The sequence below is a fragment of the Ixodes scapularis genome, unplaced genomic scaffold (genome assembly GCF_016920785.2).
Source record: "Ixodes scapularis isolate PalLabHiFi unplaced genomic scaffold, ASM1692078v2 ptg000932l_1__unscaffolded, whole genome shotgun sequence".
Lineage (NCBI taxonomy): Eukaryota > Metazoa > Arthropoda > Arachnida > Ixodida > Ixodidae > Ixodes > Ixodes scapularis.
The window spans coordinates 1,464-23,621 of NW_024610071.1; the positions used below are offsets into that span (position 1 = coordinate 1,464).

Consider the following 22,158-nt stretch of genomic DNA (forward strand, 5'->3'; position numbering starts at 1 on the left):
TCGCTAGTCATTCGATGAAACGTCGTCGTCTCGTTTTCATTCGCTAAAACTGCGTTCGATCAAGTGAACGCCTCGCACTTATTTCGGCTTGGCAGAGCCGCGCTGCCGCAGAAAGGCAAGCAGATCGCGAAAATCGGTCTCAAACGTGCCACGAATGTAATGTCGTATACAAGAAGCCAACAATCAAGCATTTGAAAGCTACAAGAAAGCAGTAGCGAAATATTTACTACGCAATGAACCCGGACTGAAACGCGGATGTCAAGGGTCAGCAGACACCGAGAACATCTAAGACAAGAAAGGTTTTCCCTTTTTTTCCTTGATCGAGATGGGTTCTCGAATGTTCACGACATCTTGCCTGTTGAAGAACGGGCCGCAGAGGCTTCTGGTGAAGACATCTTTCACGATGTGTCGGTGCATTCGGACAGCCTGCCGCATCCAGCTACCCAAAGCAACGCCGCCAACGCAGCCCCCCCTCCCTGCCTGCCAGTTCTTTCCGCGTGGTGGCGCGAGCGTAGATAAACATGGCGGCGCCCCGGAATTGGCGCGGACACTGGTCTATTGAAGAAGATGACATGGACATGCCCACAAGGCCTGTGGGCATGTGCACAGGTCTTGTGTTGGGTAAACACCAAGGTGTTAGAACAACAAACGGATCTCCTCTCTAATAGTAATGTGGATTGTAGGTAGTTAAACGATGCGGCTAAGGTCCGCCGCAGGACGTGATATTCAGCAATGTCACTATTCGCAACTTTCAGCGATGGTGGTACCGCGGTGTGAGAATCGCGCTCCCTAGCTCCTGGATGATCGGCTTCAAAAGAAAGGTGCTTGCCTACACCTTCCTGGCGAGAAAAAAATAAAGTAAGGCTGCTCGTATAAAGCAAAACTATAATTAATTACGCGTCGTAGACCCCACCTCTTACTGCTGTTCTACGACGATCATCCAGATGACAGCTATTTTGATAGGCACCAGCGCGCCCCTTGTAGGTAGTTAAAGTTGCAAATAGCTAAAGCGAACTTTTTTTGTTTGTCCCAAAAATGTTTTGTAATTTGTATCAGTGGTATTTTGCTCCTTATGGTTGAACTGCATAAAATAGCCCTGCAATGTTTTTTGTTGTTGTTTTGTGTTGTTGCGTATTAATAAACCATTCTAGTAAACCAGATTTACGTAAATGTATAATTGTGCTTGCCACTAACGTCAATACAAATTACGCAATCTGGAAGTATTTTCAAAAGTAATTTAATTACATTTCTAAGTATTTCTTTTTTACCCGAGATACTTTACAGTGAATGTAACTTGAGTAGTATTTTAAATACTTTATGAAGCAGGTATTTAGTAAACTTAAATACTTTTATTGAGTATTTTGTCTAACACTGAAACAAACAAGATCCAGAGGCCGAAAGTGGTTGTTATCTTAAAGTTACTAAATTATTTAGCTCGATCAGATAAATCAGATATGTCTGGCTTTTGTTGCGAATTGCCTTTCGTGATTCATCATTTCATTGCTGCACAGGTTCTGCTAATTATATCATTCTCTCTAACTTTACATAATTATGTCAGGCTTGAAGCCGTGTAATATTTCGTTTACCAACGAAAACTGTTGGATAATTGCGTAACCCTGGAAACGTTCTGACCGTGCATGTGCTGGAATTGCTGCCATTTCACTTTTCCGGGTCAAAAGCTGACTTTGCCTTTGTATATACTACAGACAGAACGCATGTCATGCGTCCTTCGTAGCCAAGGTAGTCGTCGAGTAGATGACAAAGCAATTTTTTCATTGCTCAGGTAAAAGGTCCCGTAACTATGCTGCACATCGGTTTCTCACGCCTATTACTCATGAAACACACCAGAGTAGCATGTGTTCAATACAAAGGTTATTTATTGCACTTTGGCAATGATCCCAGACGCTGCAAACCACGGACGACGAAAGCACAGCAGCTTGTTGTGTGTCCTTTTCGAAGACAGCACTCTTCTGGGATAAATATGCACGCTCCTGTTGCAATTTCTTCGCTTCTCGAGCAGCTTAGCCATAAAATCCACCGTAGCCACCATATCCCCCGTAGCCCCCGTATCCGCCGTGACCGTATCCGCCGTAACCATAGTGCGCCCGCTGGTTGTCGTAGTGATGGGTGTAGGCGTGGCTGTAGCCACCGTGGCCGTAGCCACCGTGGCCGTAGCCCGCACTGGCTACGGAGACGACCACGAAAACGATGAGGCAGCACAACTGAAAAAAAGCACAGTTTTGTGTTAAGCCTCATCCTGATGCACGAGTTTTTCTATCTCTCACTGAAGGCATCAGAAAAGGCGGGCCATGCTAAGTTGTGATCAACTTATCATTACTGCCAAGTCGGTTAGTCAGTCTGCAGCCCTAGCCATTATGAACGTCGAAGGATAAATTATGGAGCAAGACAGCTCAACAAAATAAGTGATACCAGCATTTCTAAAGCTGTTGTTGACCACATAACATGTAGCTGTTGATCACAACAGCTACACGTGTCTCTTCAGGCGTCGACACTAAAAATAAATCTTTTTTCAAACTTCTATCATAAGAAGCCAGCTGTGAAGCAGAAAACACACTTATACCCCCGTTACACGGGCGCACTTAACTGCAGTTACGCTAAGCCACAGTTAGCGCACAATACTTGCGGACAACATTCTGCGGCGATGCAGTCAGAGCTATGGGCGAACGTGCGCTTGAGCATCTTGAGCACCCATCAAAGCAGTGCACGCTCTCTCTTCACTTCTTTTGAAATAGCTGTCCGAGGGTATAGTGCGGCATCTGTGCTGTCATGTAACCGCAGTTAAAGCTGAGTTAACCGCGGTTAAGTGTACCCGTGTAACAGGGGTATAATACTTCCACGCTATGGCGTTTTAGGTTGCCGGTGGCCACGTGCGAATCGTCCGGGCGAGGCAGTTCATTCATAGTTAACACAGCATCCTTTACGTAGGGGTACCGGGGTATTAATTTACACAACTGTACGTGCAGGTAATGGTATGAGTAACCGATTTCAGATGCGGTTATATCCCTTAGGTATTCTCAATGTATTCATCTTTATAACGCCGATCTTTTTTTTTTTTTTTATCGTCGGTCTGGATTGTTAGGAATCGTAGCCAAATAGCACAAGAAGACGTATGGTGGTCATAAACGACAAAAAAAACTCAGTCTCATTGGATAAAGAGCTGTAATAATATGTCCGAGGCGCACCACGCCCTGCTCTTCGTACCAGTGACTATGGGATATATGTACCAGCTCGTGATAAAAGAAGTTACTAAAGTCATCTACGTTTGAGCCTTATCTACTCATAATTGGGTGGTTAAAAAAATCTAATATTTTTACATGCACTAATCTGTCCTGTCGTACGATGTGCAAAAAACAACGGTTACCTTGACTGTCGACAGTAACGTATCGCTTCGAAAAGCGACTGAACGTAACCGCAGCGTCGCCAAATAAGCACTCTCATAACCCTATCGAAAGAAAGAAACCTCATCGTAATTAGACAGGCACTCTCTTAGTTATGAAGCTGTCAGAGGACATCACTTATACTTTTTGAGTAAGATAGCGGTCAGTTCGGAAACTTTGGCACCTGGTTCAGACCGCTAGCGCCACATTTCGGCGGACAACAGCGTTTCGCAATGCGTTGTTCATTTTTGACGGTGAAATAACGCCCTGCACATTTTTTTTTTTCGGGGACACCACGTAGAACGATAATATTTGGCTCGGGGACTGCCAAGTTTTGGCGTTCCTTAAGCAGCAAGTGACCATAGCATATCCAAAGGGGCACTATACTCACGAGGGTCCTCATTGTGGGCGTTGCAGAAATAACTGATTTCTTGGCAACCGAGGTTTGAGCTTTTATACCTCCTTGGCTACCATGACCTCCCCTTCCCTCCACCGCCCCCCCCCCCCCCCCCCCCCCCTTTCGTCTAAAACCGACGAATGCGATGAATGATCGGAGGTTAGTCGTACGCGACATATCAAAGCCCAGCGTGTCGTTCTCGGCTTCGCTCGTTGGCAGGCACGGTCGAGTGACTACGCCTGTGCCAGAAATCAAGACTTGCGCAGAATGTTCGGCCTCAAAATAAATCGCTGTTCTATTTATTTAGAGTTCTTAAAACACAAAGTTAAGGAGTGTCTTCGTAAGCATTTTTCTTGGCGTGTACAGCGTTAACAAGGAAGGAATGCGACAACCACGCTATCATGTATGTGAGAAACAATTTATTCCTCTGACCAGAAACTTACCCTGGATCTTTAGTATTCGGGACGACTGAAATGTAACATCGCAACAAAATACTATCTAAGAAGTACAAAGATGCAGGGCTGAAGGTAAAAAGATTCACAATTAGCGAATTGAAGCACTTTTGAACACATAGTCAAATACAAGATATTCAGATCAAAATGTTTTGTGTCAAAACGCCGCGGGGACAGCGCTGGAAACAGAACGTTAACCAACGTCCAATAACTATTCGTACCAACTATACCGTATATTTCTCACAGAACATTTACATAATCTATATTAACATTCCTTTAGAAATGCCTAACTGCAATATAGGAAAGTGAAGTCGCCTGTTCCCAATTTGCTGTGTTTCACCAGCGTAATTTATACACATTGCTAGAACTCAGTCCTCGAAGTTACCCTTTCCCTAGGTTGTTGTTTTTTGTGTTTTATTATGTTTAAAACGTTTAGTATTCGATTTGTTTCCGTCTGAATTCAACACGTAAGCGAAGGGACTCCTCAATAATTTCCAAAATTCTTTTCAGAATCTTTTCTTTTATTCTCGAAATTAAAGTTCTTCTTCTGGTTGCATTACTTCTAAAGTCGTTGTCATCGTAAGAAAAATTGAGTGTGGTTTATTATGTTCCCTTTGTTGGTTTTTTTTTTTATTTTTTAGATTAGTATAGCCTGCGAAGCTACCGTAAGATGTTCGAAATTAACCATGTTGTGCGTTTCTGAAGCTTTCAGTGGCTTTAAACATATCGTGACGAAGATCTAAGCGAATCAGGCTGGCACGGGGATAGATGTTTAATTCTAAATTCTATAATTCAAAAGCCAGCGAGAAAGACTGAGCACTTGCATTCGCATGGTCAGCGCGATGATGATGCCCAAATTTGATAGTTGGAAATTAATTTATTCTTTCGTTAATCTTCACCTCGGGGAAATTGTTTTTGTCAATCGGCGAGATTTTTTGGTTTGTTTGCTTGTTGTTTTCGCAATGATGATCAAAGTTTGATAAGCGCTGTGTTTGGTAGCAGCATGTTGTTACCAAACACAATTACTTTCTTTAGTAATTTTTATAATAAGAGAGCCCTTAAAACATTTGCTTTGACATTTTTTATGTCAATAGTAACCCGTATGGGAAAAAAAAACGTTAGGGACGCAAACAAGCTGGTGATGGTTGAACATAATAGACAAAACCCAAAAGACTGGGGAGAACATTGGACGACACGACACAGAAGCCTCATGTTTTCTTATTTGAGGAACTTCTATATTTGAAAAACAAAGCGTGTTTTGTTTGTTTTTTTCTGCGCGTTTTATAGCAAGCGTGTTATTCCGTAAATTAGCATACGATAAGTTTGGTTAGGTTAGGCTAGATTATATTACATTAGGTTAGGTCAGGTTAGAAACGTACAAGTTACTCAAACAAATTAATTTACTTAGGTTACTGAGTATTCACCTAAAAAGTAATTTTAGTAGAGTGGAAATTACTCAAATGGAAAGTAATTGAGTAATTGACAAACTACCGAAAAAAATTAGCGAGTTACTTTTGCAGTTACGTTTATATATTTTTATAGTAACAAAAAAGTACACAGATTTTGATCTGTTAGCAAAATTCCGCTACCTAAATAATAAGCAGCATGTGTTTTCACAGATATGCTTTAATAGTTGGTTCTGCTTCTGTGTGCCTAATTGTATTGTAGTTTTTATTTTCTTATCAATGATGTACTGCGGATTATCATTTCTCTTTTCAGGTCTAACACTGCCTAAGCTTAATATTGCACACTGTGTTTGCTAGTTCACAGTGTTGCGTAAAGAACATCTAAAAAGTACTTAATTAAACTACAAAGTAAATGAGAGGTTTTGCGCCTTTAGTAAAGTGCGAAGTAAATGAGAGGTTATGCATTTCAAGTAAAGTAGTAAGTACACCAGATGCAAAGTACTTAAACTAAAGTACTATAAATACAGTGTACTTTTAAAGTAAAGTGCAAGTACTTTTTAACACAATCTTTCAGGCTGCCCTTTCACCCAATATAGCTTTTTTTAACTGGTATGCATAGCTCCAAAAGGTATCAAAAGTGCATCTGTTTCTTGTTTTTTTTTTTTTTTTTTTTTTCAGAAATGGCAGCAAATATTAGATAAATTCAAGTCACCACAGGTTGTTTTACTCTCGCTGACAAACTATTTAACACAATTAACTTATAAGATGCTTAACTCTATCGTTTTTATAGTTTCCATTTCTTTACTGAGAGAAATGACCACGTCTCCAAAGATGATAGCGCATTTTCACATGAAGATACACCATTTATTTATCTATTCTCAAATTTGGGGAATGTACTTGGAAGTTGTACTTTCCTTGGAAAGTGCCAGAAACAATACTTCAGTAAAGTACAAGTACATGCTATGAAAATGTTCTTCAAGTACAATTTTTAAACCATATACTTGAAGTAGTACTTTAAGTACCACGTGCTTAAAGTACTTTCACACTGCTTGTTTATTTTTTATGTAAAAAAGTTGGTGTATTACTAAGGTTTTTCGAGCGATCTTTGAATCTTGGAACACCTGCATATTCTGAGTTTTGGGAAGCCGAGGAAACGCCAAAAGTTTACCTTTGAGTTGCCCTTCAGCACGTGATTCTTCAAGTACGGAACAAACTACGGAAGCACCGGATGAGCTTCAGAGCGGGTGCTGCATTTTGTTGCCTCCTTTGAGTGAGGATGCATGCAGTGTGTACGCCTCGTGTAGTGGGCGAGAGTTCCTATGACGAAAGTAATCCCTGGAGAAGGGGAACAAGAGGGACAAAGGACAAACATAAATCTCCAAACACAGCTAGGTGACTGGTGAGCGACCGAAAAACTCCGCCTGGTCCGGGTATCGAACCCGGGACCTCTCCATTACAAGTGGAGCGCTCTACCAACTGAGCTAACCAGGGGTTAGACGTCAGTAGAGCAAACGTGTTTTATCAGCTGCCACCAGTCGAACACCAACAAGGGTGAAGCTTGCAATTTAAAGTTATAATTATGATGCAATTCAATGCAAAGGTGCAAGCGAGCTGGACAAGAATGACGAAAGTAATCCCTGGAGAAGGGGAACAAGAGGGACAAAGGACAAACATAAATCTCCAAACACAGCTAGGTGACTGGTGAGCGACCGAAAAAATCCGCCTGGTCCGGGTATCGAACCCGGGACCTCTCCATTACGAGTGGAGCGCTCTACCAACTGAGCTAGCCAGGGGTTAGCCGTCAGTAGAGCAAACGGGTTTTATCAGCTGCCACCAGTCGAACACCAACAAGGGTGAAGCTTGCAATTTAAAGTTAAATTGCAAGCTTCACCCTTGTTGGTGTTCGACTGGTGGCAGCTGATAAAACCCGTTTGCTCTACTGACGTTTAACCCCTGGTTAGCTCAGTTGGTAGAGCGCTCCACTTGTAATGGAGAGATCCCGGGTTCGATACCCGGACCAGGCGGATTTTTTCGGTCGCTCACCAGTCACCTAGCTGTGTTTGGAGATTTATGTTTGTCCTTTGTCCCTCTTGTTCCCCTTCTCCAGGGATTACTTTCGTCATTTTTGTCCAGCTCGCTTGCACCTTTGCATTGAATTGCATCATAATTATAAAGAGAGTTCCTACATTGGGATGAAGCGGGGACAAGCCCTATCTTCGAATAAGTCAAGTCTCCTTGAGCTTCGGGGCGCAAAGAAGTGCCAGTATTCGGCACTAATCCCACAGTTACTCGGCCTCACTTGCAACGTGTCTGTCAGCTCCCCGCGCCTCGTAGCAGGGTTGTTGCAGCGGGGGGCTCGTAAAAATTTGACGGGGTTTTAGGTTCTCCAAATCTCCCCCTTACCCTTCCCTGCCTACGCCACATGCTTCAACCTCTTTGCAAATATCAACTGATCTTCCAACGTCTTATATCTTTTATGCAGGAATGTTTGCAGATAAGTAAACCTATCATTAAAATTCAAAGGCAATGTGTAATTTGGGTAGAAGTTACACGGAAAAAGCAACTAAAGTAAACTACTAATTACCGAAATAAAAATGTAACTGAAAGTCACTGAACTACTCGGAAACCTAGTTAAACTACAGTAACTTTAGTAGAGTAAGAGTTGGCCTACGTACAAGTCTGAAAGGTTAGGTTCGGTTAGGTTTGGCACCCCTGAAAATAACTCAAGTACAAAGCAGACATGATTCACTTGACAATAACGCTGTGAAATTAGGTTTGGCCCGACTGCGACCTTCGCAGTTAGCTAAACACTTCACATACTCTGATGCACGGCGGCTATGTGGCCGCTTATTTTCAAGACACTCTTTGTGTATCTTTTGGCGGTTTATGACATGATACAAATATTCAAAAGCAAATTGACTCAGAGATTTAATGTCTCAGGATTCCCTTAGATGAGACTATGCATTTCTGTGAATCAAAAATGTGGTGGTCATCATTTTGTGACTTTCGCGCAAAGTTAAATATATGAAACATGGTGCAAACCCTGCTATCTTGGCTATTTCATTCGAATTCTCATGGACTAGAATATAAAACAAAATGCACCTATTATGCGTACTTATATATACGTATTTCAGTAAGAACAAATTTTGTTTCTGATTTTTATATATTCTCTACAAAATCTAACAAGCTAGAACTTGTGGCAGGTTTCTAATTGCTAAAATAGAATACTCCCGCCATTCTAGCAGACAAAAACGAACCTGGTCCAATTTAATCCAAAACGAATTTATCCGCTGACTTTGCCCTTATACAGTTCATGTGTTACGCAGTGACCAAAGACGACACAAATCACCGCATCATCGTCAAACGCAGTGCGAGTTGTTATTGTAATAGTGAAATCTTCCGTAATTACTTGGATCCTTCCCGGCTTTTTTGAAATACATGTTTCGTACGTGTCACTTTATTCTCGTGATGTCGTCAGGCTTGGACACAAAAAAGAAGCATTCAATTTTTTCAGACTCCGACGTTAATCACAGTTGCTATTATATAACCAGAAAACGTTCTACTTAAAAGGAATAAAGAAATACTTTGGTTCACGTATAATATATAGTTTATTGTTGCCCTAATGAAGAGACCCACTTCGTTGCATCGTTGTCAATTCTCACTGGGTTCAACCGTAGAACCCACCGTATCCGTGACCGTACCCGCCATAGCCGCCATATCCACCGTATCCACCGTAGCCGCCATAACCGCCGTGTCCACCGTATCCACCGTATCCACCATATCCGCCGTGTCCGTAGCCGCCATAGCCATAGTGCGCCCTCTGGTTGTCGTAGTGGTGGGTGATGGCGTGGCTGTAGCCGCCGTGGCCGTAGCCCCCGTGTCCGTAGCCGGCATTGGCTACGGCGACGACCACAAAGACGACAAGGCAGCACAACTGGAGCAAGAAAACAAAATTAGGTTTGAAGGCTCTTATCACAACACCGCTATCTCACTAAAAGCATTAAACTTTGGGGGCAAAAAGCAAAATTTCACTTGTTTGCTTTCGCAAAAATACGACTGACGCAATTTGAATTTTAATATGACACTAATCATGCACAATTGGAGAGTAGCTTGTTGGACATAACAGCGCAAAAAGGAAGAAAAGGAACGTACAAGACACGCAAGCGCTGACTCGCAATCGAAATATAATAAACGAAGAAAGAAGACGAAATCATCGAAAAGGCACGCGATATAAAAACGCAGGTCAGCACTTGTGTCTCCTGCGTTCTTTTGCTTTTTTTCCTGAGTGAAAGCTCACGCTGCAGAGCCCAAAGATCCTTGGCTCAATCCCCACCCCTGCCCGTTTCGATCTGGAGGAGCATCGTACCGGCGTGCGGTCGTGTATCACTACAGCGTGGTGCAGTTCAAGACCCCAGGCTAGCAGTTCTACAGCATTGGCTAAATTGCTCATCTACAGCTCAGACACTAGACGCCCCAACGAGGCAGACTAACTTCCGGCTGTTTAAACATAAACACACCAATCCTTTTTCTTTGTCCTTCGTGCGCTGTCATATTAAAAATGTCATCATACTAACTTGCCCAGCTCACCACTTTTCAACAATTGAAGAGTGATAATGGTGTAAGGCGCCGAGCGCCAAGAAGAGAAGAGGAGCGCATGGTCGGGGAGCGCACGACACTGGACAGAGCGTGCAGCACGGCCGACGATCTCGGTGGGTACCAAAGCAACTCCTCCGAAGATATCTTTCATAGCGTTAGATATTGTAAAGTGTAAATAGTGTAAATAAATGTGTAGGACCTACACTTGGTCCCTATAATGGCATTATCCCTTGGGGTCATTACATCAGTGACGCAGTGTCGACACTAAGCTGCCAATTACTAAACAGTTTATTAGAATCCTACGAAAGTTGCACCGATGAGACCGGAAATGTAGGCCCCAATCAGCACCGATAATTATTATTTCTTTTCGATAAGCAATATTGCAGCTTCAGCCAATACAACGTAGCGAATGGTTTGTCGACTCTTGCGTATTTTCGACTGTCAGTCTGTCATGGATAGCTACAGAGACGCGATGCTTTCATTTGTTCCGCTGAACTGCCATCAGCGAACAAAGTTGGCATGAAATACTTTCCCATGTTATATACACCGCTTGTTGTTTTTGTTTTTGTTTTTTTTGTGTTTTTTTTTTCAGTTTGTGGGGTACATTTTTACAGTGAATGAAAGCTGAAGAAACTCAGGGCGTGCTTTATTTTCACCACTTTACTTGCCTCGTCGTTCCTTCTTTTGTGTTCTGGATGCAGAATGTCGTCATCTTATTAACTGCCGAGCAATAACGCGGTTAGCGACTAGAGTCATCTAAACGAATTAGCCATGAAAGTTTCCTCTGTTATAAAATCAAGGCGATTCTTTTTATGTTACTATTATTTCATCATCCTCTTCGTCGGTTTATTTGGACAATTATTGAATAGCGAAATATCTGGCAATTAACTGCAAGGTTACATTCAACGTTGCTAGCTTCCTTTAAAAACCAAAAAGACAATTTCTCTCTTAAACCTCCCAGGGTGTTTTGCAATGGGGTGCCAGAAGATATTCGTAACGTCATCTGTTTCAAAAAGGTGACCTATTGTGTGAAACAAAAAACGTTTACATTGTCATGGGACTGTACGCGTTCTACTTCGTCAATATCTGTTCTTACTTTACGGATTCAATCGAGGCTTTTACCGTGCATGGCGACCTCACTGAAGCCGCTAGCACAAACATAGGCGAATACAATCCCTGCTATCAGTCACGTAACATAATCTTCACGCAACAGAACTCCGTGTTAAGGCTGGGTCATACGCTTGCTACTGCTTCAGACCGCGTGCCTTAAAACTTCCTAAAATCTCTTTTTAGCGCGAGAACACACTGCCGCTATCTATCAGGAAGCCGTGGAACATTTGCATGCAGTCTCCGTATATTTTCTTCTTTTTACAAAGGACGTGTTAAGGGCTGCGTTCCTAGTTTCGTGTTCGTGGACAAATACATCTCGACACAACCCTCTGGACAGCTTCTGCCATCTATGAACCGCGGCGGCAACCAAACAACCGGCTTGCCCGTTGTCTGGTTGCCGCCGTCTCTCATAGATCGCTCATAGTACAGCTCCGCTGCTCTTCCTTCTTCATGTTCTTTAGCGCATCTTTCTTTCTTTTTTAGCCCGAAAAACTTGTGACAACGTTGTAACTTATAAACGACCACATCTCATAGATTGTACGTACATTTGATGTTGCAAATGCCTCGAAACCTTCGCTCTAGTGAAACGCAGTTTTAGGGCCACCTCACAGATGTCGCCAGTATGCCAGCGTGTTTTCTCGCCGTCGGTCCTCAGCAAACCCAAGTGTGTGAACAGGCCTTTAAAGTTAAAGACACAATGCTATTTTTTAAGGAAGAGAGTTCTAGAAAGGTTTGAAGCAACAGTATCCGGGGGTATCCAGTGCGAGGTGTCATAACTCCGGGCTGTACTCACCAGAGTCCTCATGGTTAAACTGCTGCGGAGTTGCGGAAGGAACTGACTTCTCGGCCTCCCAGGGTCTCCCTTTTATACTGCCCCGAAGGGCGACCGATCGGGCAGCGCTTTCGAGTGTCTCAGCCTCCACGTGGTGTACCAAAACGAAAATTGTCGCTTTAAGACTGGTTCCCGAGGTAGGCACGGTCCATTAAATACGCCTTCGTAACATGTCAGAGATAACCTACACTTGACGTTTCCCCTCGAAGTGGCGACCGCGCTTTTGCGGAGAAAAAAAAAAAAAAAAAAAAAAAAACTAAATGTGTGTACGAAGTGTGGAGATATGCGCCGAACAAATTTTCTTTGTTGCTTTCTGCAGTTTTCGAGTGAAAAGCTGCAGAAACAAAACAACAAACAAAGAAAAAAAACTTTCTATTGTGGTGTTTCGTGGGAGTGCTTTTGATCCCGTCACCTTGGGCAGCTGACGAAAAATAAAATGTTTCGGCTTGACTTACTCGACTTCCTCGTTAAATGGCACCTTTGACTGTAGTCCGTTTTCCCTTGCAATAGCTCGCTATGGACGTTACGAGCCGTCTTAGCCAATCCAACACTGTGAACGTATCGCCGAATACGCGTCCCGCGCGCCGGTGCTCCGCTCCAGAAAGTCACCTGACATACAGACGACATTGGATAGGTTGCAGTGACCCGTAGCGTTCATTGCAACTCATCATAAGTTCTAACAGGGTAAAGTGGTTTGCTTTGCTCTTTAAACGCCTATACCAGCTGCAGAGTCCGGCGGAAGACAAAAGCTGGAGTTAACGAAGTGACGTAGTAATAGCGGTGTCTGGAATGAATTGGGATGAACTGCTGACCTTCCTCTTGAACGACACCGGCGTGTTTTTACATCTTTTAACCCCCCCCCCCCCTTCCACCCTCACCCTCGGTGAACTACTGCTTACTGCATACACGTCCATGCCAGAAACCAACATGTGCCAGCCGACCTGTAAATTCATGATGAGTGTAATTTTAAAACAATTAAATCGTAGCAGCCAACGCAGCTGTAGCCCAACCCTAAAATGCTACGTCTGCTTTCGACCGAGACTGCGCGGATGGTCAGTAAGTTATATCTTTTCACAATATCGGGAAGGAACGTTTCGATTTCAAATTGAAGTGTGCGAGCAGGACGTAAGCAAATAAAGGGTCGTAGTCATCGCCACACCGCAGTCAAAATGTTTTCTCTCACTACGTTTTCAGCTCTCTCATTTGGCGTCCTGCGTGCTCTACAAGAAAGCACACTCATGGGAATTTTTAGTGTAAATAAATTACATCGACGTCTGCTTCCGCTGCATGCATTTTAGTAGCGCGCTACACGTCCAATATTGGACCTGCTTTACAAACGGAAATAAACACATCGAGTCACGCTCTTTGTTTGGACTGTCTGGCCACCAGCACAAAGACTCTACGTTTGAAAGTAACTATAGTCACTGATAACTTCTAAAAAATCAGGGCATGGCGAGTCCTGATCATCACATTATCTACCCGCAGCCAATGAGAGTGCAGCATTAGCCAATAAGAAAGACGAATAACCAATCACGAAGCAAGAAACGCGATAAGCCGCACCTTTCATTTCTTACGCTGTCAGTACATATAGCGAGCATTCCCTTGTAAGAGTGCTTTGCTGCCCTTTGGGCGCGTTTATTATTTTTTTTTCATTAACGTGGAACGTTTTCAGGTTAGGTTTTCAGGTAAAGTGGAAGCCACAAAAAGCGTACCCGCTTGTTAGTTAGCACCTCTAACTCTGACTCTAACTCCAACTCCAGCTCTAACTAGCTCTAACTGATTCTAACTGACTCTAACTAATTTAACTCCAGCTCACTAGCTCTAACTCTAACTAACTCTAACTCCACTAAACAATTGGTTTAGCGCTAGTGGTGCCAAACCACTAGCGCTAAACCAAGAAAGTTTCATGTAGCAGCACAATTGTAGGGCAATTCGCGGTACATTTTTTAGATTGATGTTGACAGAATATAAAAAGAAATGAATGGAGTAAATTCAGCATGACTGTACGAAGAGGTTAAAGGAATTTACTTCACATAACTCTTTTGTGTCGATGGACGGAGAAGACCAACAGTATGCAAGAAATAAAAAAAATACATAAAGGCACTATTTTGTTGTGCGATCACAAATAATGATTTTCATAAAATGATTTGCTGTGAAATTTTTGTTCTTGTTTAGATAAGACAAGTATATAAGGTAGAAATAGTATGTACGCAAAAAGAATTATGTCGAAAGTGTTTAAAAAAAAAGCGCAGAAACACATAGACATATTGGGCTTGGAAATATATTTTATTTCACAAACGGAAACACTTCTAGCAACAGGGGGCTTAAGAAGAGTCGAATATCGGACCACTGCTAAGTTACCATTCAGTCAAGCCAACTACCCTTTCGAAAAAGAAAAAAAATACTACAGTTTGCCCAAAATCTATCCATGATAGCCACCGTATCCACCATGGGACACCGACACGCCGTACTTGAAACCTCTTCCATATCCGCCGCCGTAGCCTCCACCGTATCCGAATCCTCCAAGTCCGTAGCCGCCTCCGTAGCCCCCGCCATAGCCACCACCGTATCCACCGCCGTAGCCGCCGCCGTAGCCACCTCCATAGCCACCTGCTCTCTGGTTGTCGTAGTGGTGAGTTGTGCCCGAACCGCCGCCGTAGCCTCCGTAGCCACCGGCGTTAACCAACACCAGGACCATTAATATGGCGGCGTTCAGAACCTTTGGAAAAAGATTGAATGCATACGCTTCATCTGCAAGAGTTCTGCACAGTGATGCCGAAGGCATGTGGCCACTAACACATAGCTTTAGAGATGAGCTTTGCTTGAGAAAGTGGTCTAGAAACAATGCCATTCTCTGTTGACAATCTTACCCCTGTGCCCTTGATATCGCTGAACATAACGAGTGGAGTGTACGAGACATCAGGAGGTAAAAGCGTCTTGTAAATCATGTGATGTACGCGACACTTTTTTACACCCATTCAATGTTGTTAGCATCGATCAGTGTATTTGCAATTTGAACATGTGCTACATCAATAAACTTGTTTATCTACTCTATAATTGAAAACCAATGTGTTGCTGAATTAGATACGAATGCATAAAAGGATAAAAACATAAAGGCAGGGACGGAAACAAAACTTCTCTCATTTAGCAACACCATATGTTGTTGCTAAATGAAAGAAGTCCTGTGTTTTTGTCCTTTCGTGTATTCGTACCTTATCTACCCATGACCACATTCTTCAAAATAAAAGGATTAATGTAAATTGAAACGTTGTTGTTTTAATAGACAAGCATTGTTCACCCTAACTTAAACAATATTTTTCGATAAAACAGTCACAAGAGACAATATTTCAATAATGCCCCATTAGGAACCTCGCGACCACGAAAAGCCTAAACAGCGGGTATAGTTTATGATATCTACAGCTTTGTCGCAAGATTTTCAACTATGAGCACTCAAAGAATAATCTTATACTCGAGTCTAAAGGTAAATTTTAAAGAAATCATTAACATTTTAAATTTCAATGAAATCGCCTTTGCGTTTGACGCGACCATTTCAGCTGTATATGTGAAGACCAGACGCCTGAAAAGACCTCTAAACTATGTTTCATACTCAAAACAGAAAATATTTCACTACACGTTAGTTGCAGGAATGGCTTGACTCACGTACAAGGAAACTCATGCTTTCTCCAGGGTCACCAAAGGGAATCCTAAAGACGAATGTTCTCAGCGGCCGGACAGAGCTACGCTTCTTATATAGCCATGCAATGGTGGGAAACGGATTCAGTGGGTGACGTAACGGTCTGTTTTGACGACACACCTTGGCCCGCAGTCACGACTGGACGGTTCCCGTCAAAGCCTGATCTATGTTCCGTTCACCCCTAAGCTGACAGTGCGTTGAAAGCTATATAGGTGCTCGTTGGACCAACCATAAGTATATCGTTCGCCACGTGGTCTTGCTCCAGCCCGCACCCACGCGCAGAGAGCGGGCTCAGGCCTTGAAAGTGAGGTTTTGCATTGGCTCGGTGAGCGCGTCGCTCGCACCACACTGCCAGCTTGGGGGTGAAAGAAGCATAGGGGCTCCTCCCTGTCTAGCCGATACTGTTCATTTACTTTTCGAGAATAGCGCGGCTGTCAAATCTTCCAATTCTGCTTGAGTTCTCGATCCGGGTCAAACAAAGTGCCCACGATTTCCGGGCGAAAAGAATACGGGGCCACACAATTTCCGTCCGTCGGTCGACTTTGTGTACACGTTACGTGGCTTACATGTATAGACGGCGACCGTAACAAAAGCGTAGCGTCGAATCCAATTTGATTAGCTATATCACGCATTATCTTGCAACATCGGGCAACATACTACTGTGCTTCGAGCATGCTGTTTTCTTTATCGCAGCTTTTGAACACCGAAGGCTTGGACGTCCGTGCGCGGGTGTGGTTGACATGTCTGTGTGTGCGTGTGCTCGTGCGCTCTTCCAGCACCGGGTGGTTGGACAACAGACGTCATCAGGGCTTTCACCTTGCCCTCTCAGCTCCGTCATTCAAGAAGACACTTGCCATATAATATATATATATATATATATATATATATATTATTACTGGTTATATTAATTACACCTCTAAATTTCGTTTATACATTTCTAGCAGAAAGAGGCACTCCTCTATCCTTTTTGTTTTCTTTTTTATTGTTTCTTTTTTTTTTTACATATTTACAACTTGAAGTTTTGGGGTGGCGAATGTTGATTCCACCGGTCATGAGCACTGTTGACTTTTTCACTGTAAAGCAACAAAAAAAAATCATGTCACTACTAAAATACTGTTTATTTTTACTACGTTTGTATGCTTTGTCGGGTTTTTTTTTTTTTTTTTTTTTTTTTAAAAACCTGAACTGCACATGGAAAGACTCCCAGATCTCCCCTGTTGATTCTACACGTACAAAAAAAAAAGACTGCAAAGGCTGATGATCCTGGCCCGTAGTAGCTTTGCCAAGGGTCATTTTAACGCAGTCTCGCGCAAGTTAATTCCTCGAGTTGATCTAAATAGCCACCTGCACGTTTCATCTGGTACAAATTCTCTTTTACACGACACATGGCCCTCATCTTTCTAGCAGTTACAAGATTTTCTAAGGGAAGTTCTTGATGGGCTCTGGAATGGACGGCAACGTTCGGCTAAGAGACCTGGCTTCTTTATTGCGCCTTCATACATAGCCAGGTCTCTTAGTGAAACATCGGCTCGTATTAATCTTCCTAGAAAGTTCGTTTTCAAGCTACTACCTTTGTTTGTTGTTGTTCTTTTTTTGTGCTTACTCGGCATTTGAAACGCGAAAAATGTTTTCTTAATTATTCCCCTCTCTTGTTGGGATGTCCACCTTTTTCTGTATATCTGAAGTCAATCTACTATCATTCTCTTTTTTACGATATGAGGTATCTTATTCCCCCCTGTCGCTTGACCCGCTGATGGGACAATTCGGCCATCCATCGTCCAACTCAAAGCGCGGTTGTTTCATTGACAGCCGTGTCTTGCGCTGAAAGGTAACTGAAAACTTTCCTTTTATAAATTAAATTCTGACGTAAGAAAGATGCCTGTTGTGCCGCGCACGGTCGCATCAGTGATTTGATTTTGGCTCGATACGTTTAGCTAATCGTGGCACACTTTGAATAATCATAGAGGAAAGAGTAAGAGGGTGAAGTAGGTGCGTACACGTAAAAGGCACCCCACAGTCGCCGACACCTTAAGACACCCAGGAAGTGGCAGGTCTCGGGCTTCTAATTATCGGCCTCCAGCAAACAAGGTTGCGGCGTTAGTCGAGAAGAGTGCCGAAGATCGAATCCCGAAGCAAGACGTGCGAACATAGTAAGTCACGCCGTGCGTTCCTCAAGCTCGAAGTGACCATAAGGTATCGGGCCCCTACGAATTGCAGGAGAGGCTCCGAACGTAACGCTGTCTTTTCTCTATTGTTTAATGAGTCGGTGCGCATTGGGTACAAGGTGGAGATAACGGATGCTCTACCCCTCCCTTGACGAATGAAGAGTTGCGCGTTTTTGTACCGAGATTCAATAACACATTTTTTCTTTCGGAATTTTCTCTTTTTTTTTTTTTTTTGGGGGGGGGGGTTGGGGGGGCGGTATTCCGTTTGCCGTTTTTAATGGGGGGGGGGGGGGGGGGGGAGTGCCGTGTTGTATAGCACCTAAGTTGCAACGGACTACAATCTAAAAAATCTAGAGCGTTTACTTTCCCAGGAGGCACTCCGGACGGCCAATCTCTGCCATCTACGAGGGGAACTCGACGAATGGCACGCCCTAACATATACTTAGACGTAAAAAAAAAAAAAAGTATGCGCTCTCACACGTTCATGCTCAGTGTCACGGCGCTCAAGCATGTCTGCGGGCAGTTTCTGAATCACCAATGTGTCATAAAGGAAGAAACGCGTATCAGACAATGTCGGTATAGACAGTGTTTTCTGTATGATGTATGAGCAGTAAAACCTTGGCTTAAAGGCGCATTAAAGAGGACATTTAGCCAACATCGACAACAATGACGTACCACATGGCGAGTATCGAGGCCTCCGATAGTCATTCTCAGCGGCGGAAGCCACCTCCTCCGTGTTCGTCGTGTCCCCCATATCCGTGATGTGCTTTCTGGTTGTCATAGATGTAGCTCTGGGCGTGACTGAAGTGGAATCCGTGGTGTTCGTGGTGGCCGAGGTCTTCGTGGTGGTGTTCCAGATGACCAGCGTTGACTGCAGCCATTGCGTCCAGCAAGATCACCATAGCTAGCAGCTATTGGAAGAAAGACAAGGATATGTGTAAGGTTCAGTCTGTAGTTCAGATATATGATGGCACCATCATGGTTAGAAAAAGAAGCGTGTTTTTCTCACCGCACAATTATCCGCCCAAATGTACCGCTACCGATTCGCACACGATGGCAAAGTTCCGGGACTTACTCTCATCTAATTCGAAAGTTATCAGCGATTTTCGGAAATTTTCAAATGAGAATATAAGGCCGGTGGAGTTTGCCGTTTCTTCGCTGAAGATTTGCAGAAATGGGTTATAACTTTTGAATTCAATAACGGTAGGTTTTGTAACTTTGGAGTTTGGTCCTGACCGCAAGGGCCACACTTGGGCGAAGTTTGTTTTATTCTTTCTGTTGCCCGTCATTGTTACCAACACGCTCTTCAGTTAATGTGAAGAAAACATTGTCTGTTTGTGTGTGTGTGTGTGTGTGTGTGTGTGTGTGTGTGTGTGTGTGTGTGTGTGTGTGTGTGTGTGTGTCCCAAGCACACAAAAAAAATTTATGCGAGTTTCACGCCTGCTTAATAAAAGTTAAACCAGACGATAGTGATATCGAGTGCAACACCAAAATTCGACATTCATACTCACGATTGTCCTCATGTTGAAGCTGCTAAAACCCCCGGTTACATCCACGCGCGCGAAAGACGAATCCCTTCTGCCGTCTCGTCGCTTTTATAGGCGTCTTCATAACGAGAACAGCGCCAAGAAACCACGTGACCAAAAGCGCATCCCGCACTGAATGGTCAGTTTCAGCCGTCACGCTTCTCCGAAGCACCAGGAAATAAGACGGCGCCTTTTGTTCGGAATCGCCGTGTCGAACGTCGATCGTTTGCCGTCGCGCTCAACGCAAGGCCTGCTGATGACGTCATCGCTCGTGGGCCCGCCCCAAGCCGCAAACGTGCTGAAGCTCGGCAAGAGTCGCCATAAAGTGGCAGACGCCTGTGTCTGGCGTCGCCACGTGCTCAGCGTCGCACTTGTAAGACCCTGCAAGACGCACTAGCGGCGATACTGACGCGAGCTATGGGCCACGCTGCGTGGATCTACTATAGTGACGACGTTTTGGCAACAGGCCTTGTCTTCCAGGTGCTATTGGCTCGAGTCTACATCAAAGAGAATTGAACGAGACCCAGGCGGGACGCCCATTGTAATGGGTGGTTCCTATCGTTTCCGCGTTTCGGCGGTACAGATATGCCGTGAAGCGAGGAGACGAAGGGAGGAAGAAACAAAAAATACGAAATCGCATTTAATTTCCGGTTAAAAAAAAAAAGAAGTGCGGTTAAGTACTTTTTAGCGAACCTCGAGGAAAATTGAGTGCGCTCGGATAAAAGAGCAGGGTGTGATGGAACCGCTCAGGCGTTCCACAGAAAAGGAGTTGTTGATTAATGAACTGGGATTGCGTTGATGCAGATTTCTTATTCCACTTCTGTAAGGAAGCACGTCGAGTGTAGTGCAAAGTCTGACGGTTTTACAGACTTTATGTTGTAGGCTACTGTAAAACATATCTGTGAAATTACAAGCATTTTACAGACATTTTCTGTTGTCATACAGAAAACATCTGTTAATGGTCTTTAACCAAAACCTGTTCAAGAAAAAAAGACATTTTCTGTTTTTTACTTTTTTGGATTATTAGGTACCTCAACTCCACACAAATCGCTTCTGAAAACGTATTTAACGCACTAATATTTTGTTTGTGTATTTTAAGGATAAAACTATATTCATCTGTAATTTCAGTGCAAAGATTACCACGCGCACTGTCTTCTTCGGTCTTAATTTTGGTGCGGAGCTTATTTTTTAAGATGGATGCCGGGTAGCGGTTTGTGCACATTGGTTTTCCCGTTTGGAACATTTCTGACGTAAGCTGCAGCCGTCATTAGCGAGATTTAGTAGACCGTGTTTCCCGCTCCGCTAAGCCCATCCGCTACCCGGAACTCTACAGCCAAGGCCATCGGCGCGCAAGCGCAGTGGCGGTTTCTTCGTAGCGGAGGGCTAGCGGAGCGGGAAACACGGTCTACTAAAACTCCCTGTTATAGTTCTCTCCCGGCGTGCGTAGCCCGTTCACTTTCCAATTCAGTAGCGGGTTCCAGTTCAGTGGCAGTGTAGTAATTGGCTTTTACTAGATTGTCGCGTCGTCACGGTCGCTCTCTGTGCTATTAGAGAGTTTTAGTAGACCGTTTTCGGTTTCCCGCTCCGCTCTATGGAAAGCGGAGTCGCCATCGCGCATGCGCGACCCGCTCTGGGATTTGAGCGTGGAGCGTCAGCTCCGCTATCGTCGCCATTTTGAGAAGTACGTTCCACTCTCAGTGAAGGTTCACTAGATGGTGCTTTTCTGGTAAGGTGGGTGCTCGCTATTTGAAATCATGCTTGGGAGCGCGCTTGACCCTTATGAACCTCGCTGCACTAAGAAGCTGCGCAGACTTTGTTTGAAAAGGCGTCCCCCAGAAAACGTTTCACGGTAGTCAAGAACCTCTGGCTGCTTCGAGAAATCGCTGGCCGCAATCCTTGTACGGCCCCTGAACGGTGGGAACAGGTGCTGCCTTGTCTAAGCCAGCGGGCTCGATTTTTCTATGCGAGATGACGACGACGACGTTGAGAGGATGACACACCGGGCGACGGCGGTGTCTCAATCTGAGCCCCGAGCCCTGGGCCTCGGTTCCTCGGAGGCGGCAGCTTCTACTTCGGCTGGACTACCTCCTTGGAGCATGATTCTTTGACCCCAGTGGACCCAAGTGAGCAATAGCGCCATTATGTTCCTGGCGCTCCTTCATGCACTGATCGAACGGCGTGCAAGATCCTCATAGCTCGCTGCTCACCCGCCCAACCCGCCTCCACGAAGTCTGGACTTCTGCGAATCGGACTGCCACCCTCCCCAATACCAACAACCTATGTCGTCGTCATCTTGCACGTATATCCTCATCACATTACCATGTTCCCTAGACGCGGCACCGCGGGCCTCGGTGGTACGGGCTGCTGCTTTCCGCGGTGCCGCGGCTCTCCAGAGCCAAAAATTAAAGGTTAAAGACCAAAGACTAAAGCAGTCGGCAAACGGACAGATATTTTGTTTGGTTACTTCAGGCAGCAAGACAGTGAAAATTAGCGAAAGCGAGTGCTCCATTTATATCTCTACTTATTTTTCCCAATAAAATGAGTCTTTTCTTCTTCGTATGCTTCGGTTTGTGATATGGTGC

The 22,158-nt window shown here is 44.1% G+C and overlaps 2 protein-coding genes and 2 non-coding genes across 4 annotated transcripts; all 4 read right to left on the minus strand.

Annotated features, from left to right (window-relative positions):
* Positions 1 to 7,071: 7,071 nt before the first annotated feature.
* On the minus strand, positions 7,072 to 7,144 carry Trnat-ugu. Its single transcript has one exon. It is a non-coding gene; the product is annotated as a tRNA-Thr (tRNA).
* Positions 7,145 to 7,373: 229 nt separating this feature from the next.
* On the minus strand, positions 7,374 to 7,446 carry Trnat-cgu. The gene has a single exon. It is a non-coding gene; the product is annotated as a tRNA-Thr (tRNA).
* Positions 7,447 to 9,320: 1,874 nt separating this feature from the next.
* Positions 9,321 to 12,171, minus strand: LOC121046452 (neuropeptide-like protein 31). The gene is made up of 2 exons (XM_040500694.1): positions 12,153 to 12,171; positions 9,321 to 9,587 (listed from the first exon to the last, which is right to left on the minus strand). The coding sequence occupies exons 1-2, from the start codon at positions 12,162 to 12,164 to the stop codon at positions 9,321 to 9,323; spliced, it is 279 nt and encodes a 92-aa protein (XP_040356628.1). The 5' UTR covers positions 12,165 to 12,171.
* Positions 12,172 to 14,613: 2,442 nt separating this feature from the next.
* LOC115327643 (glycine-rich protein 3-like) lies at positions 14,614 to 19,677 on the minus strand. Its single transcript, XM_029988680.2, has 3 exons — positions 19,562 to 19,677; positions 18,726 to 18,961; positions 14,614 to 14,910 (listed from the first exon to the last, which is right to left on the minus strand). The coding sequence occupies exons 2-3, from the start codon at positions 18,756 to 18,758 to the stop codon at positions 14,614 to 14,616; spliced, it is 330 nt and encodes a 109-aa protein (XP_029844540.2). The 5' UTR covers positions 18,759 to 18,961; positions 19,562 to 19,677.
* Between the last annotated feature and the right edge of the window lie 2,481 nt (positions 19,678 to 22,158).